This window comes from Cygnus olor, chromosome 17 (assembly GCF_009769625.2).
Source record: "Cygnus olor isolate bCygOlo1 chromosome 17, bCygOlo1.pri.v2, whole genome shotgun sequence".
In the NCBI taxonomy this organism is placed as follows: domain Eukaryota; kingdom Metazoa; phylum Chordata; class Aves; order Anseriformes; family Anatidae; genus Cygnus; species Cygnus olor.
Genome location: NC_049185.1, coordinates 12,791,591 through 12,809,068, shown reverse-complemented (window position 1 = coordinate 12,809,068; position 17,478 = coordinate 12,791,591). Strand labels below are relative to the sequence as shown.

Genomic DNA, 17,478 nt, shown 5'->3' with positions numbered 1-17,478 from the left:
GGGTGATCTGTGCAAAAAGACAGTGCAGCAACCATGGTGTCGCTCTTTACAGACTTTAGTTTGTGACCTTTAGTTTTTAATAAACATAGAATATAAATTTCACAGATACTTGAGGAGAGGATGTTGGAAAGTGGGAACAAGTAGAAAATTGTGGCGGCTACAATTCTGAGTCTTCACAGATCAACTATTCATTGATTTTTACTGTTCTTTTCTCTGGCTCGGCAGTAGGTAAGCCAAGAATGTCAGCAGTGAACCTCTCTGCTGTGATTTCCTCTGGAATTTCTTCTCCAGTCAAAGCTGCTGCACCTGGAGAGCAGTAACAACAACACAAAACACACAATAGCAATGTAAAAATGGCATTCCAGAACAGTAATACTTGTAAGTTGCAGTGAGCGGATGGAATGCTTTTAACGATGTATGGAGGAATCATAAAGGATTGGCTTACTAGCTTAACACTTTATACATTCTTATCGGGGAAAAACTGCTAAATGTGTGAGGCTGAATCACCTTGCAGTACATACAGACCGCAGAAGAGCCAAGGGACCAGACAATTTTTACACTCCATCGGTTTGACATGATTCTGGGATCCTCAGGCACCCAGGGACTGCAGTCGGTGTGCGGTGCCAGGTGGTTCCTGCACGGCACACAGCTGCTGCCAGCAGCTCACCAGGCGCTGTTCTAGACTGGTGGGGACTGGGACGTGAGCTGCACAAAGCATGGTGCTCATCAGCAGTCCCAATGACAACGGGCAGAGCGACGTGGGTGAAATCAGAGCTGTGATTCACTGCTCTAGACCGGTGTAGGATGGGACATTAACTGTACACAAACATGGTTATTATCAAGAGTTCTGTTACAGTGGGCATTGCAGCCTGGGTGAAGTCAACACTGTAATTTGCATAGTGCAGGATTCCTTTTTGCCTGTGGACTTTGGCGTGTAAACCTTCCACTCTGTGTTTCCAGTTCTGGTTCCAAGCCAGCAGACAAAGAGCAATGCAATCCTGTCAGGTCTCAGTTACATTTCATTGTTCATTTATTTTCAGAGACACCAATGTAACTGTTGCATGGATGAAGGACAATCTACGGCTCTATGACTATTCTTGCAATCCCACCTCAGTGTTTTTGACAGCTCTTGGCCTAACAGGGTAATGGGCTTGCAATTTAAATTACTCTGTTTGGGAAGCGAAGCAATCCTGCCTCTGTGCAGTGCAGAATGCTAATCCCATACCTGAGGGATCGCACGTGTCCAGGTCAGATCTTCCTCCCTCTGAATGCCTGCCCAGCAGGGCGGTCAGACACTGTGCCAGCTCGTCCTCCGTCATATGCTCTCCTGTATGCGATAAAGTAAAACCAGCCTCTTCGGTTACGGTGTCGTTAGCACAAAAAACAGAAGACAACTCAAATGAGAATGATGTACAAACAAAAAAGGGTAGTTTGGAAGGGGACTTGGCTTCTCTGAGACACGGGCCACATCACCAATCAGAACACATGATCCCAACACAGGAAAATGTTGATCCCAAGGAAAATGGTTCCCCTATCTTGCATGCATTTGGGGCAAAAATACCTATCAAAGGGAGAAAGTCTGATGCAGATGGCTCTTTAGGCTACGCTGCACTTGCAGGAGCCTGAGCTGCTGTTCCCACTGAATTCCTGGCCCGGGACAGACCACAGACCAGGTAGCTCTGTGCCTGGGGCTGTAGTCATTTCTGCACAGAGGAGGAAGAGGATGGTACAGGAAAGTTTTATTCTAATATCCTGGGATTAAGCGAACATAGTGCTTGTTCCCAGCTTGTGGTTGGCTTGTACCCTGAAGCATAAGGTTATAGATTTGTTATGAAACTGTTCTATCCTGTCTAATTATCTATTTATGGATGTTCACACCATCCATATAAATAACTAACCTTTCTCACATTGCTTGAATCCTCATTTTCCACAGATCTTTGTGGCCAGGAGTTTTACTGGGTGCTGTGCTAAGTAAAACAGCATTTTCCTCTACCTGTTTTAGTGCTCAGCTGCACTAAAAGCTCCCTGTTTTGACAGCAGGAGCAAGACAATAGCAGCATGTAATTTACCACTCTAGCGTTGGCCATAAGTACGTTTATACATGCCTTTACAGTGTTCCCTCTGATTCAGATGAACGAAACCATCCCATCTTTTCAGATTTCATACCTAGCTTCAGTCCAAGACTCCGACCAATTTCATTCCTCCTCTCTTGTCACCCTCTTTTCCTGCTTTTTACAATCTTTCTGGAGACTGTGTGGGGAATGGTAATTCAGATAAGGGTATACTGGAGGAAGGATACGGTTTGCCAAGATCCATACTCATCGTTTGACAGAAAACATCCTTCAGACCATCAGAAATTTCCAGAGCAGCAAAAGAAGTGCAGCTGAGGCAACAGACGTGATTATTCAGTTTAAAATCCAAAGGCAGGTGGCTCCCCACGCCTGCCCTGGTTACCAAGCTATAGTTCCAGATTAATTTTTTGCTGCAGTGAATACGTTCTGAAATTGAAGACAGAACTAGCAAGCATAAAACTAATATTAGAAAAATAACTCACCTCTGCACTGAAGCAGCAACAGTAAGTCTCCTCTGTCAATAACTTTGTCTCCATTCTCATTGTCATAACCAAGAACCTGAAATGCTCGCTGTATGGTTTTCATTGACAAGCCAAACGCAGGCCGATGATTTATATAAAGTTTGATAAAATCCCCTAAATTGATTTTTGTCACTTGTTCTCCAGTGTCCACATACTCGCTGAATTTTACTTCATTTATCATTTCTTCGATCTACAGATGAAGGGAAGACGGATAGTTAGACATGTGCTTTTTGGAGAGCATCGGGACGGCTTCTGATCCCCCAAATGGTGCCGCAGGTGTCACGGCAGATCCCAGCAGTGCAGTAGTGCTCAGCAGCTGAGGATGGACCCAGCTAACAGTCACGGGCTCATTGTTAAGACAATTTCAGCTAAAGACGGGTGTAGCAGATGCATGATCATTTTGGATTTCCTCTATTTGCTGTTGTGATAGCTCTCAGTGGTGCCAATGGAGTTGCTCTAGATTTACGCAAGTATAAGTGAGCTGTTTCTGCTCCAAATTACATTAATGCTAACAGTGTAAATCCTGCAGCACTCTGCCATGTCTGTCCCACTCAGATAAGCACGTTGCCCAGGAAGCTGCATGTTACTGCTGCGAGAAGGGGAAGAAACCATCCCCAGGGGCTGCATGGCGAGGGCTCCCCGTGACTTTGCAGCTGTCCCCAGTACCCTTGCTGCAGCTGTGTCTGCACTCTGGGGACAGCGGGCAGGCAACCCGCAGAGCAGTAAATATACCAGCCTGCTACAAAAATACGTGCACACAACTCCTGACACAACCAGGCTGCACGAGGGACCTACACACCCCAGCAGACACCAGCAAGCTCTGCCACGGCACGGGACGATTCTGAAACTTGCTTGTGCCACACACCGGCCATGCTGGGTGCCCGTGGTTTTCCTGAGGCCCGGTGCTGTTTGTCAGCCCAGCTGGCAGCATGCCGATGGGTCCGACGGGCAGCTCCTGCTCCCTGCCCTCTGTGCCCTCGTGCCCTGAAGCGCAGCCCCTCGCATAGACACAGGCAGCGAAGAAGCACCGGGAGCTTTCCCCGTGCCGGCACGCACCATGCGTGCGTCCCCCCGGGGAGGGAAGCTGATGCAAGACCTCCCCGGGGAGGACGCTGCGTTCAGCCTTTGTCCTCGTGTCACAAGTTTTTCCACTGAATGAAGCCCAGGGAAGGGGGAAATCTTAGCCTTATGTTTTCCCTGTTGTGAATGCCGTGCCAGGCGAGAACAGTCAATTTGACTCAGCTCTGGCTGATCTGGGATTAGGTTTTTTATCAGCCCCACTGAACTACAGACAAAAACACCAATTCCCCAAAGCCTCACTACTCAGCCCAAGCTGTTTTTTCTCCCTCCTGCTTTTCCTTTATTAAAATACTCCGGAGAGAGGTGGACTTTCTGCATTTTAATACTGTCCTGCCTGCTTTGAGAAGCAGATTGTAGGTTGCCTGCTTTCCCAGCAGCTTAGCACCTCTTTCCACACCTGAAACGCTGCTGTGATTTTGATTTGGGGGGGGGCGGGGGGTTAACGGTTATTCTTCCGGAGACATTTCTCAGAGGAATACGTTCTCTCTGTCCCCAAGAGGCAAAAATGCTATGAGCCAAGGAGAAGCTCTAACAAAGCACCAGGGAATAACACCGCAGCCTGACACAAGGACAAAGCAGTTCCAGCTTGGAGGAACATTCTGGGGGTGCCAGGGCTCCAAAGCAAGCCTGCTGCGGGCTCCCTGGCAGGGACACGGCCGGGCAGATGGGATGGCACCAACCTGCAGCACCGGGGGGTCCGGCACAGTCGGTGGAGATGCAGGCAGCCACCCCCGCGGAAAGCCGAAGGGAGTGCGGCGACGTGCTGCTTCCCTTGGGAGAACCCCTCCTGCGCTGAAGGGCTGTATCTGGTGCTAGGAGGTTGTTATTTAAATCTCCTTGCATCAGATTCTGTAATTATTATTTTTTTGGATGCGTTTTAATTGCCCTTTTGCCAGGTTACAAATGAGGTCTGTATACAACGCAATTGGCCTCGTAGAAAAAGCTACAAAGGGAAAAGCAGCAGCACCCTTATTAAATCACTTGTCTTTGCCTGCTGTAAAATTTGAAGCTAAAAAGCTCTTAAGAAATGTTTGATAGGAAGCTCCTCTGCTGCAACCTCAAAGGCAAGCTCAGAGAGAGCTTCTGCAGAGTTTATCAGTTATGAAAGAGCTTTACGTTCCGTGGGAATAAAAGCTGCTGGCTCCATCTAAAACCGTTCTTTCATCAGCCCGAGACAGAACAAGAAAAAGAGGCTCTGTCAGCATCCCAAAAGCATGGAGCTGGGCACTCCCACCCGCAGCAGTAGTGCATGGAGCATGCTCTGGCTATCTCCTCCCAGACTGGGTTCACCCATAACCAAGAAGCACAGAAGTTCAGACTCTCCTGGAAGTCGGAGAGCCCAAAGCACAACATTGCCTGCACACATGGTACTTTAGCCTACGGGCTATGGAAAGCTGGAGACTTGTGCCTTGGGAGCCAAAGGAAGACTCACAGAAGCACGGGAGCAGAGGACAGCTGAAGTTGGGACTCTGGAGGTCATCTGGTCCAACCTCCCCCCACAAGCAGGTTGCCCAGGACCATGGCCAGCTTGTCCACGATGTCATTCCTCAGCTTTCTCAGTTCATCCTCTGAAACCCAGCTCTCTACAGAGGTGTTGGCTGTGGGGTTTGGGGCTCTGGGCACTCAGCCTGACCCTGAGGGCACCTTTGGGTGAGAGTTTCTTAACTCTCAGGCTCCAGGTCTGTCCAGCCTACCCCTGCAGCTGTCCAGCTCTTCAGTGACAAGCCATTGCTGTTTTAGAAATGCGCTGCTGGATTCTGATCACTGCAATACTGATGCAGACCAAGCTAAATACATTTAAACCAGCAGATACACCCTGCAGCCATCCAGCATGGCAAAGGTCTGAATCTGGCCCTCAGGCTGCTCAGTGAATGCAATCATTCTTGCTCTCCTTTTTTTTTTTTTTTTAAATAATAATAAAAACAACTGACAAACCTCTTCCTCTGATGGATAAAATCCCATTGCTCTCATTACAGAAGGAATTTCCTCCAAGGGAATATGCGTTGACACCTGTCTGGTCTCCAGCGTGTCGATGCCTTGGCTGCGCAGCTGCACATAGTAGAAATAGTCTTCCAGCTCCTGCGAGGGATTCAAACGAGACACTGTAGAGTTCAGTGACCAACAGGCGAGGGAGATAAGGCTTCTTTTAAGGTTCACTAACAGGCGTATCAATGAGACCGCTGTTAAAGGCGATCTGGACAAAAAACTAAAGAAATGTCAGGCCTGTATAAATGAATCTTAAACTCCAACCAGATGTTGCTGCGCAGCAGTCACGGTGAGCACAATTACCCTGAAGAATTCGCCTTCTCGGCCGCCCTCCAGCAGGCTGTAGAACGGGACCAGGTCCTCCCCACCCAGGGACGCAGCAGCCTCCAAGGCACTGGCACAGGCAGAGAAAAGAAGGTGCAGGAAGCGTTCACGCGGGGGGAGATTTCTCATTTCCCTTTCTAGCCATTGCTCAGAGACACTTTCGATAAATAAATAAAATCCCTCGGCCTCAGAATGCAGGAAGGAGAAGCATTGCCTTGAACCGTGTGCGATTTTATCATCAGCCTGCACTTCTACAGCATATTTCGTACCCAGGTTTTGCATACAATAGCACAGTGTGGGAATTAATTATTCCTGAATGGCCCTCTTGTTTGGGGGAACGAGCATGGGGCTGGGAGCCAGCAGCTTTTCCATGGGCTCGAGCTGGGTGTCTGGCATTTAGCTTTCCTGCTTCCTTATAGAGACATTGAGGGAGATGAATTAGCTAGATCAGCATTTTGAACGTGCGGAGCGCCGGGACTCGGTGTGTGCAAGAAACCACACAAAGCCAGCTCCCCATCCCTCGCTCCAACACGTCCTTCCCCGACAGCTCAGCGCAATCCCTTACGCTGCGAGCGCGAGCGGCGGTGCCACAGGTGCAGCCCAAGTTAAACGGACGCAGCACCTCGCCATTTCCATTCCCAGGCAGCTGGAGCCAGAAGAATCACCTCGGTTTGTGCAGATGAAGAAGGGAACGGAGCCTGGCAGAACCATCTCGGCATAGCGTTGCCACACAACACCCCGCGCCCGCAGCAGGGCTGCAGCTTCGATGCACACCTCTATTGCGCTGCTTCCGCGCGGTTTTTGCAAGCTTGGTGCTTTTTTTTTCATAATTAAGTTATTTGGGTATTAAACACAGTGGAGATGCACAAGATGCCAGGAGCAGCAATAAAATGATAATTAGCTCATCAAGAGCTCCGCTCCAAAAACAAATTACACAGAAATTCAATGTTGCCTGGACTCCGGCCAACCATTATAAAGAAGGATCATTTATATTCTATTGCCTTCCTTAAAATGTCGCTTATTCTGACCCCCGACTGCTTAAGCCACACAAAGTGGAAAAGCAAATAAATAAGCCCATTGCTTTCCCACCCAGGTTTCATTGTTCTGGCACACAGAGGTGAGCGAGCTCAGCACCCTCCTGGCTCTGCGCTGCGCGGGCAGTACCTGCAGGAGACGTTTACACAGGACCACTGCGTGCTTAGCCATGAAACATGCCTCCTAGGAAGATGAGGGGCGTTTCACAGGGGCAGCACACCCCAAAAATAGGAGGCCACACTGCTCTCCCAGCTGTTGCTCCCTTCCAATGTGCGTGCATGCACTGGCTGCTTGCAGCGAGCCCTCTGCCAGTGTCCATGTTGCAGTGAGCTTCGGTCCTTGGCGTGCCGAGCAATGGTATCCAGCTCCTGCCACATGGGACCTCCGGGAGCACACGTCCCTTGGGCCAGGACCTGCCTGGCAGGCCACAAGGGGCCACACACCCTGGCAAGGGCAGAGGAAACCTGGCAGAGGAGCTCGGGGCTGGCACGCTGGGCCGGAGCCCAGGATGCCTCAGGAGCAAAGCAGCCTTGGCTCCTTCAGCCATCCCGTTTACTGCAGTCCGTTTGCTCGTGTAAGCAGAGCTTTATAGGATTACGGTGGCTTGTCCTAAATCCAGCCTTCAAATGCAGTAGGGATTTCCTTGCAAATGCCGGCCTATCCCATTTGGAGAGCAGACTTTTTTGTATCAGCTGTGGCCCTGTACACTCCTCCTGCAGCTCCTCCTGATCCCCTAACCAGATAATCCCTATCCCAGCAGCCAGACTCTCACAAGACCAGAAATCCCTCAATTTCTTGGCATTTGGATACCATTTCCCAGGCTGGAGAATTTTATAGGCGCTCATTTACTGCACCCCCTGTGTAGCATGTGAGCCATCTCCGCATGCTGGAGAGCTGATGCAAAGAGAGGGAAGAGGAATAGCTGGGAGACCTGGCTTTAGCTGCACCGGACACCAACAGAGACCTTCCAGGACAAAAGCCCCATTCTCAGTATAAATGCTGGGAAACATTAGCTTCAGCTGTGCTGGCCAAGCAGCTGTGGAAAGCCACAACAAGACTCCCTTCTCCTCCCTGCAGTACTCACTTCAGGTTCACCTCCCATTTCAGAACAGTGCGGTCGTTCCCCCCCGCCGTAAAGACGTAGCGCCCGTCGTAGGAGCAGGCCAGGTCCGAGACGCCGTCTGGGTGGCAAATGAAAGCTGAGGACTTGTGGGGGTTGCCATCGACAGGCAAAATCTGCAGGCCCACCTATAAGGGGAGAGGAGGAGGTGAGGGCTGGGGCTCCCACGGGAAGACCGGAGCAGCCGGTACACGGTTTGCTCTGCAGTGACATTCCCCCAGTGGCTGTCACCTCTACACCAGCCCTTGCCCCAAACAAGGAGTTTTTAAGTGTCTCCACTCTTCAGTGGTTCACTTCTCCTGGCTCTGCGAGGGCAGGTTCCCTTCATCCCCCTGGCCAAGCCAGGAGTGCTCCAAAATCACAGAATCACAGAATTGTAGGGGTTGGAAGGGACCTCGAGAGATCATCGGGTCCAAACCCCAAACTCCCTGGATAGATATAAATATAAATAATACTATAAAAAATAAAAATACTCCCTGTAAGATATAAAAATATTCCCTGTAAGAGTAGAAAGGTGGGGCTCCGTACCTTGTCCTGTGTAATGTAGGCCAGATAGCATTTCTGGGGCTCCGTAGTGCTCCTTGTTGGGAGGATTTGTATCTTCTCCAGCGGGGAGCCATAGGTTGGTCCCAGAAGGGTCTTTCTAAAGGCAAACAACATTGCCACCCATTCTAGGGCTCACAAAAATATTTTCCCCCTCTGAACAGCTGTGGTGCACGAGGATGGGTGGATAAGGGGAGGTGTGGGTGCAAAGGCTCTGTGATACCCGCTGAGAGCACAGGATAGCACAGGATCCCTGTCCAGAAGGGACCACACCGGGGCTAAGAGAGGAATTTAGTGCTCAGGGATCAGCCCCTGGGCTTTGCTGATCCTGTGGGCTCTTATCTCCTCAGCTGATGCCCAGCCGATGCATCTCAAGTCCAACGTGCTGGGCAGACCGAGACCCACCTGCAGCCACAGCCTTCCTAGACTGCCACGTTTGTGAGGAACAGAGAAGACACAAGAGTGGAGCAGCCCTGGGGCCCTGCAGCCACCCCACCATCTGCATCACGGATGGACAAACACATGCTCACGGGTGGGAGCAGGGCAGAAGAGAACAGAGACTCAGGTTGGTGCTCCCGGGCAGAAGGTGAGGGGGCTTGGGACTGAATCTCCCCCCTACCTGCACATTTTCGTCGTTGTGTTGTAGAGCTTCATTTTGTAACAGCTGTTGGCCGTAAGGATAAAGGACTCGGTGCCGAACTGGGGGTACCAGGCCAAGCACAGGGGCACGGCAACCTGCTCTACCCGGTCCCTGTGCGAGATCACCAGCCGGTCCTTGCTGCTGCTGCTCAGGTCGTATTCCACCTGGAGGGAAGACAAGGAAGCACGGTGATCTGCCAGCATCCTGGACCTGGTGGATTAACCGGATCTAGTGGCTGTTGCAGCAGCCGGGGAGAGCAGCCCGCAGAGCAGAGGCTCATCTCCAAACCCCGGGCAGATCTGCCTCGAGGTCAGGCTGACAAACAGCCGGTGGGGAGAGACACGGAGCTGCAGAACCACAGGCTCTCTCCCTCTCTTGTCCAGCCAGGACTTCGACCACAACGCCCCACTGCCCTTCAGGCTCTCCCATCCACGTACCAGCTGCCGGTCCTCCCCGAGGCTCAGGAGCCGGGGCTCGTTGCTGTCCAGCTGGACCCCAAACAGGATGCTCCGGATGGGTTTGTAGTGGGAGTGGAGCCCTGCCAGGTGTTCCCAGCATCTCTGCCCATTTTGCAGGACTCTTTTGTAAACAGTCACCGCATATTTCTCATCCTGGAAAGAGAGCATGAAGGTCAACGTGCCACAGTCCCCCCCGGGCACATCCCCTGGCTGGCAGCAGGCAGCTGCATGTTTCCCCTTGGGGCTTATGCCAGCCCTGCCAGCTCTGCAGCCCCCCCAGAGGGTGAGGGTGGCTGCCCTGAGGAAGCACTGGAGCAGACAGCTCCAAATCGGGCAGCTGCTTGTGGCAATCCCAGCTCCCAGGAGCCGTGCTTTGGAGAGGACTGAGCAGGCTTACAGCGGTTGCGAGGTACTCAGAGTCGTGGGAGAAGCTGATGTGAGTCACGGCGCCCCGCGAGAACCTGAAGGCTTCACAGCAGGACTGAAGGGAAATGGCGTCGAGGATGTACACGCTTCCATCAGTGAAGCCGGTGGCCAGAAAGCAACCTGCAAAGGCCACCAGAAAACAATCCCAACACGCTCCCTCCTCTGGGAAGCTTGGCACATGCGTAGATCACTAGAGCGGGATACCTTCAGGGTCATAGGACAAGCACTGGATGCTGGCCTCAGTGAATATCCTGCTAACAAGGTGCTTGGGCTGCTGGTAGTCCCACACTTTGAGCAGCCCGCAGTGACTGCCCACAGCAAGCAGTGCCTGCCGGGGGTGACAGGCGATGGCAGTTGTTGCCTTCTTGGCCTCTTCCATTACTTTTTCAAAGTTTGTCCCGTCTGTTGCAACATGGAGCACTGTTGCATCAGAGGTTGAAAGGATAAAGTTCCTGTTTAGTGAGAGAAACAAAATTTGATGAATCAGACTAGCTGGCTCGTGTCCCTCCGAGCGATATTACACAGTCTCTTTTTGTCAACTTAGCAGGACGATCACTTATGTTTTGCGATACACAGTACGCAGACGCTTGTTGACCTGGAAGGCAGGTGGCACCCTGTGTCTGCGCCCTGGGGAGTCTCCACAGGACAACACTGGAGCCAGTTCCCTTTTCTACTTGGGTAGTCAAGTCAGAAGACGAACGCCATCTGGGTAACTTTTGCCGTTTGCAAGTCACTGGTGTGTGAGATGGACAAACGAGCAATTGAGGCTTCTCTGAATAGTCCTTTCACTTGTCCCCACACCACCATTGCCAGTGGCTGCAAGTTGGCCGTGCTGCCGCAGACGGGGCAGAGGACGGCTCGAGACCCACCGCGCAGACAGAGCAGCCGCCTGTTCGTCGGCTCGGCCGCGCCAGCTGCAGCGCAGCGAGGACAGTCCCGCCGCCTAAATGGTGACGGGTAAAGCAGGCGACTGAATAATCAGGCAAACACAGCTGAGGACCGAGAGCCTGGGCCCTGCAGAAGGGTCAGGAGAGGACTGTGTGGGGCTGAGGCAGAGGAGCCCAGCCCTGCTGGACGTGCGTGACTGCAGCCGCCATTGCTAGCCAGCCCGTGGCCACCGCTGGTTTCTGCTCCTCTGACCTGGCCTCCGCAGGGTGCTGGGCCTCCTGCAGAGGCAGCCAGGCAACAGCAGTCCTTCAGCTTCGCCTTTGGTTTCTGCCTTTGGTGCTCCCTGGAGCAGCCACGAGTGGCAGGAGCTGCCAGAAAGAGGTGCAAGGCGACGTGGAACAACTTGGGAAAACACGACGCTTCCCAGGGCACTGTTCCGGTTCAGAGAGGAACCTGTTCCACGTGGCTCTTAGGAAAACATGTGCGGCGATGGACGTATGCTGCTACAAGAGTCTCAGCAGGAGCAGTGGCCATATGGTTTGCAGCCCCAGAACAGCATCATCTGTCCCACGGGCTTCCTACAGCCCCTTGGGCACCGCCACGTCCCCGCTGGGGCTGCCCCAAGGCCCTGAGCCGCGCCGTGCAGCCCAGCGCTGCACCACCCAGATTATCTCACCCAGCGGTGGTAAAATCTGACTGGAAATAGCCACTGGGGAGGGATTTAAGGTGGGAGGATTAAGGGGCTCAGCGGGAGCTGTGGGCTTGGCATTAGCCCTGCCTGGCGTGCCAGCTACGTGACAGAGGAGCTGCACAGCTCCGTGCCCAGCTGGTTGTCCCCGTGCTGGCATTAACCAACACTTCTCCAGCCTGCACCGAGGCATCGCGCCCGGCTCGTGATCTGAGACGTGCTGGGGCCACCAGTTTATGGAGGGCACTGGGAAGTGCTCGCAGGGCAGATGCAGAAAGCTGGGTTTATGGGGGGAGGCTCACCCGGTGGTGAAGGGCTGGCTGCCGGCGCTGGAGCAGGCTGAGGCGGCATCAGGAGGCTCAGGAGGGGATTTGGAGAAGGAGATGGAGCAAATGGGCCCCACGCTGCTGTGGCTGTAGCAGGCCAGGAGCTGCAGCTGCCCGTTGTAGAATTTCACCCGGCCTTTCACGTCCCCTGTCACTATGCAGCTGGAGGGAAGGGAAAGCTCTGCGTTAGGGCTCGTGTGCTGAGAGGCACCGTGAGCAGGTCTGTCCTGCCCTCTGCTCCACCAGTGCAACCCACGGGGCAGGGACACGGAGTGGCCGTGGGGACACGCAGCGCCTGTCCCTGAGCTGTCGTGATGAGGCCCATGGAACACCCTGGAAAGCGTCTGAGCAGCATGCTGATGGAGAACAGCCAAGTATTTACTGGGTAGAAACAAATCTCTTCCCTTCTGCCTTTTCTCCGCATAAGTGCGTGAGAAAAGCCCCTTACAGACGAGGGCAGCAGCCGCCGGGCTCTGCTGTGACCCTGCAGTGTCCCCAGCGCTGTCCCCAGGGCTGCTCGGAGGCTGCCTGCTCCCTCTGCCGGCAGAGGCCAGGAGGCTGAGAAAGATGTGGCTGGGTCCTCTGTGACCACGGCCAACCTGTGAGGTGCTGGGAGAGCTGGGATCACATTGCCAGGAGGTTTCAACATTTTTTTTTTTAAGAAAAAATATAATATATAAAAAATATAATTTGTTGGGGGGAAAATAGATAAATAAATAAAACCAGGAGCAGCATCTCATAAATCAGCAGCACTTTCCTGCTTGGATTTGCCTGGTCCTTGCACATGGCCAAGTGTAAAACTGCAGCACTTGCCAGGAGTTCACCACCGTTCTCTCTGCCATTTCTGGGCTGAGGTGCCCGAGCTGGTTATAGACCCATGGCTATAGACCCATGGCTACGGACAGCACCGGCTCCTTACCTCTCCAGCACCGTCAGCACCGTAATGCTGCTCCTCTGCATTGGCACCAGCTTGGTGGCCTTTGTGCTGTGTGGCTGGACCTGCGCCTCCTCGGAGAGGGAGCGGGCACAGGCCATGTCCCACACCACCAGCTTCCCGGCTGAGGTGCCCGTCAGAGCCTGCGCATTGTTAAAGTGGAAAGCCGACTGGCTGAAGTGCCCCACCACGCTTTTGAAGGTCTGCAGAGAGAGTGGCAGGGCCACAAGTTAGTCCTGGGCTCTCTAATTTGGTCCCTGCCTGCCCCGAGCTGGGACTACTGCAGACAGCTCTCCTTGCAGGAGTGAGCCCCAGGAGACGATGCTTGTCCCTGCTTGTCCCCACCAGGAGACTGAGGGGGACAGGCTGGGGATGTGGCCACTTGTTTAGCAGAGGGGGACGGGATGGAGGTGCCACCAGCAGGAAGGCGAACAGGGGCCATGCGGCCTTCCCCACACACTCACCTGCTTGGTCAAAGGCGGAGTGCTGTACTGCAGGCTGGCATCACCCTGTGGGGAGAGCAGAATGTGAGTCCCTGTGAGGACAGCCAGCCCATAATGTCACCCTGCACCACCTGCGTGTCCCTTCCCCACCCTCAGCTGGGGACAAGAGGTGGGCTCCAGGGCCAGGAAGGTTCCAAGATCCCTTGGAGCATGCAAAACCATCTCTCCCTCCGCCTGCTCCTCTCCCGAAAGCTGACGACCATCACGAAGCTCACAAACACACACGGGAAACACGGGTGGGAGAGGCTGGGACCGGCCTGGTGCAAGATACAGGCAGGCACCTGGCCCCATGCCACCTTCAGGCCCCCTGGGAGCACGTTGCGTGCTAGAAGAACTCCCCACAGTCCTACTCACCCACAGATAAAATATCACCTGGGTTTTGCTGTTGCTGACAAACTCATAGGGATTTTGGGGGTTAAAAATGACAAAATCCTGAAATTAAAAGGTGAGAGTCACATTAATGCCAAGCTGAGCGATGTTCCCTGCTTTATTCTTTCATGCAAAACTTCTGCATTTATACAGGCACACCAAATGGAGCGCAATGGCCCAGGTTCCTGCAGCACTCACCTGGAGCCCAAATTCAGGCCTCAGCTCTGCGCTGCACACAGGGCTCTCAGTGTGAGACGTCCACCTCCACAGGCAAACTTTCTGTCACAAGGGGGAAACCAGGAGACGTTTGTGGCTTCCTGAGAGCTCCAGGAAGGCCCCAACCTCTGGCTGCAGAGGATGGGGGGGTATAAAAGACTGGAGCAGGATAAACACAGCATGGCCTGACAGCTTAATTTCAGGAAGCACTGCTAGGAATTGCTTCAATGAAAGCACATCAGGAGCTTTTATCCCAAGTTCAGACCTGCTTTCTCAGCTCCGCAGCATGCAGTTTAATGAAATCCAGCAAAACCCACGCAGACCCTCTCTCCTGCCCACCACCCACGGGAAGAGCCTCCCAGGCACCCATCAAACAAAGCACAAAGAAGGCAATATTTTCCTCACCTGCACCCTGCCAGAACTAATGGTCACCAGATACCTCGCGTCCCGGGAGATGGCAATAGCGGCAACCCCACCACCGGGGTGGCTGTCAAAGATGGTGCGCACGGGTATCCTGTGGAGAAAAGCCCTCTGCTCGCCTAAATTTGGGGAGGGAAGGGTGTCTGCAGGCAGGGTGCTGGTGTGGGATTTGAAGCAGCCGGCGCCGGTGCTGAGCATCCTCCCCAGGCCTTCTTCCCAAGCAAAGGGCTCGCCCCCACGCTCCCCCCAATGACCCAAGGACATGTGGGGTTTTCACGGAGGAGGCTCCCAGCAGCTCACCCCGAGAAGGTGTCCCACATGATGACCAGAGGGTCTGGGCCTCGGTCAGCGGTGGCGACCCAGCGCCGGTCCTCGCTCACGCACAGGCAAGAAATGGCGTTCGCGTGGCCCTGGTTGGGGAAAGAGAGAGGCACCGGGGGGGCTCCAGGCCGGCCGCTTGTTTCAAGCATTCATCAGCTGCTTGGCTGCGGGGATCTCCTTGTCCTCTCTCCCAGGGGTCCTCTGCTCTCCTCCCTCTGTCCCCACTGGGGTTACAGGTGTCCCCGAAGCAGCCAGCGTGCCCACAGCACCCAGGCAGCTACTCTGGCCACGTGCAGGCAGTGGGCACCAGGACGAGGGACAAGGGGTAGGTGCTCGGGATAAAGGGAGAGGAGGGAGCCACGTGCCAGACCTGCAGGTGGTACTGCCGGCCCCCGGGGACGTCGTGGATCACGGCCGTGTGGGAGCAGACGTACAGCAGCACACGGTCCTCCCCACCTGCCAGGCTGTGCACGGCCAGGCTGCTGTTGTAGCCCAACGCCCAGGACAGGCTCTGTGGGAAGAGCAGCTCCTGGCTCTTAGCAGTGGGAACAAAACAAGGAAAAAAAAAAAAAAATCCCCCAAAAAGCTCCTGGGAGGAACGGGACGGAGGTAGGCGGGAGAGCTGGGCAGGCCACCAGAGTGGCAGGTAGCACAAGGTGGCACCACGGATGCTCTCCTGCCCGCTGGTACTCACGAGGGGGTGACAGCTGCTCTGCTTGTCCCCCTGGAAGAGCAGACCCGGCTGGGCCACCCACAGCAGGCTGGCAGAGCCATCATGCTGGTTGCCCTCCCAGCTCCTCTGCTGCTGCTCCTGCTCTCCATGACCCCCATGAGGGCTGGAGATGGCCCCCATGGGGTCAGGCAGTGCTGGGGTGGGTTTGGGGGGTCCTTTTAAGCATGGTGTCCCGGTGGCGGTGTCTCCTGGGGCAGTCTTCGATGCAGTTGTGTCCTGCCACCCATCCCAGGTGCTGAACAGGGTTCTTGGGACCCCTGTCCCCAGAGGAGACTGTGGGGGACCTGACGGTGCATCCCCCGGTGCTCCTTCCTCCTCCTGGGCAGTAGCCACAGGGCCCTTGGAAAGGGAGAGAGGTTTGGGTCCAGGGCAGGAGCCCTTGGGAGGCTTCTTCCATGCCACTTCATCTTCTTTCAGGGCTCCAAATCAGCTTTTGCTTTTTCCCCAGGGCCCCCAGCTTTTCCTGTGTCTCCCACGCAAGGCACAAGCCCAGTTGGATGCTGCAGCCCCGTTGGGTGAGATAAGGTTTCGTTCAGCCCAGGGACGAGGCTGGGGTCACGTAACTCGCCGGCAGCTCAGGTGCTCAGCAAATATTGATGGCTGGGCAGAGGCTATGGGAGCAGGCTCCAGCCCCGCAGAGCTTGTTTAATAACAAAAGTGGGAAAAGGGGGAGCTGAATGGAAACTGCTGCTCACCTCAGCTCTTGAATTTGCTGCTTCAAATCATCATCAGCTGCTGGTAGGGGTGTTTTGGGTCCCATGGGCAGGATTGCATCGAGTGGGATGCAGCCCCATGGGTGCTCCCTTGAGTGCTGGAAACACTGCAGCGCAGCCTGCTCTGCCTCCCCAGGGGATGTTGGTGACAAACTGTGTCCAGGAGAAACCCCCCTGGTGCTGGGGTTGGGGTCTCTGCTTTCACCAGGTCCTGGCCTTAGACCCTGTGCCAGGCACTGCCTTGCTGCAGTGTTGCCCTCACCTGCTGGGGCAACACGGCTGCCTCCTGACGTGTCCGTCCGTCCTGAGACATCCCCTTGGAGGTAGCATCACTCAAGTCCATCCTCAGCTTCGGCCTCCTCCCGAGAAGCCTTCAAAGATTTTCCAGTCTGAAGCCCCAGCTGGAAACCCCCAGCAGGCAGGCTGGACACGGGCACTAAGCCAGGCAGGCAGCCTCTTTGTCTACAGCTCGACTCTAGGTGGGCACCAGCCACAGAAAAAAACCCTTCAGCCCAAGTCCAGCCCGCTGCAAGGACCCGGTGTCAAGCCAGGGAGGCGCTGGTGTGGCCGGGACGAGTGAGAGATGCTCTACAGTATTTTAGCGCTGCTCTGAACTACGCAGCGTCCCAGGTGCGGCCGCACAGCAAGCTGGAGTTGGGCACAGAGGGGACAGGGAACATGCGAAGCTTGGAAATAGGTCCCAGAGCCCCCTTCAGCCCCCGTAACGCTCCCGCCAAGCATGAGCCAGCCTGGCACAGCCCCAGCCCGGATCGGGCTCCCTCTCTGCCTGCCTGCTCCGCCGGGCACAGAGGTTTGCTCTCAAATGAGATTTTGCCACCGTCCCAGCACGTATCTCTGCTTCTTGTGCTCAGCAGCTGGCTCAGCTCCAGCCTCACCTCTGGGTTTGAGCCAGCACCAAAGCCCCGAGCACACGGAGAGCTTTGGGGGCCCCGGGACAACCCCTTCCCCCAGCACCCCACGGGCAGGACCGCTGCTCCAGCACAGCCACGGCCCCACAGGACTTCCCCAGGCCCCGAGGGACCCCCACCAGCCAGGACCCCGCTCACCGTCACCCCGCTGCCGCGTCTGTTTGCAGCCGACTGCTGTTCCCCGGGCAACGGCTGCAACGGCTGCAGCCAGAGACAGCCTGGAAAGTGCTGGG

General features: G+C 54.6%; 1 protein-coding gene across 3 annotated transcripts; it reads right to left on the bottom strand.

The window, feature by feature from the left end:
* Nucleotides 1–42: 42 nt before the first annotated feature.
* Nucleotides 43–17,448, bottom strand: CFAP251 (cilia and flagella associated protein 251). Of its 3 annotated transcripts, XM_040577442.1 has the most exons (22): nt 17,384–17,448; nt 16,579–16,687; nt 15,565–15,942; nt 15,241–15,381; nt 14,850–14,959; nt 14,535–14,643; nt 14,112–14,192; nt 13,899–13,976; nt 13,506–13,550; nt 13,027–13,244; nt 12,084–12,269; nt 10,410–10,657; nt 10,177–10,325; nt 9,759–9,932; nt 9,301–9,485; nt 8,667–8,781; nt 8,103–8,266; nt 5,963–6,053; nt 5,609–5,752; nt 2,555–2,783; nt 1,226–1,327; nt 43–306 (listed from the first exon to the last, which is right to left on the bottom strand). In XM_040577442.1, the coding sequence occupies exons 2-22, from the start codon at nt 16,657–16,659 to the stop codon at nt 185–187; spliced, it is 3,150 nt and encodes a 1,049-aa protein (XP_040433376.1). In that variant the 5' UTR covers nt 16,660–16,687; nt 17,384–17,448; the 3' UTR covers nt 43–184. The 3 variants fall into 3 exon arrangements, with proteins under 3 accessions (XP_040433376.1, XP_040433377.1, XP_040433378.1); XM_040577443.1 differs by lacking the exons at nt 15,241–15,381; nt 17,384–17,448 and having other exon boundaries at nt 16,579–17,362; XM_040577444.1 differs by lacking the exons at nt 43–306; nt 1,226–1,327; nt 5,963–6,053; nt 17,384–17,448 and having other exon boundaries at nt 2,651–2,783; nt 16,579–17,365.
* Between the last annotated feature and the right edge of the window lie 30 nt (nt 17,449–17,478).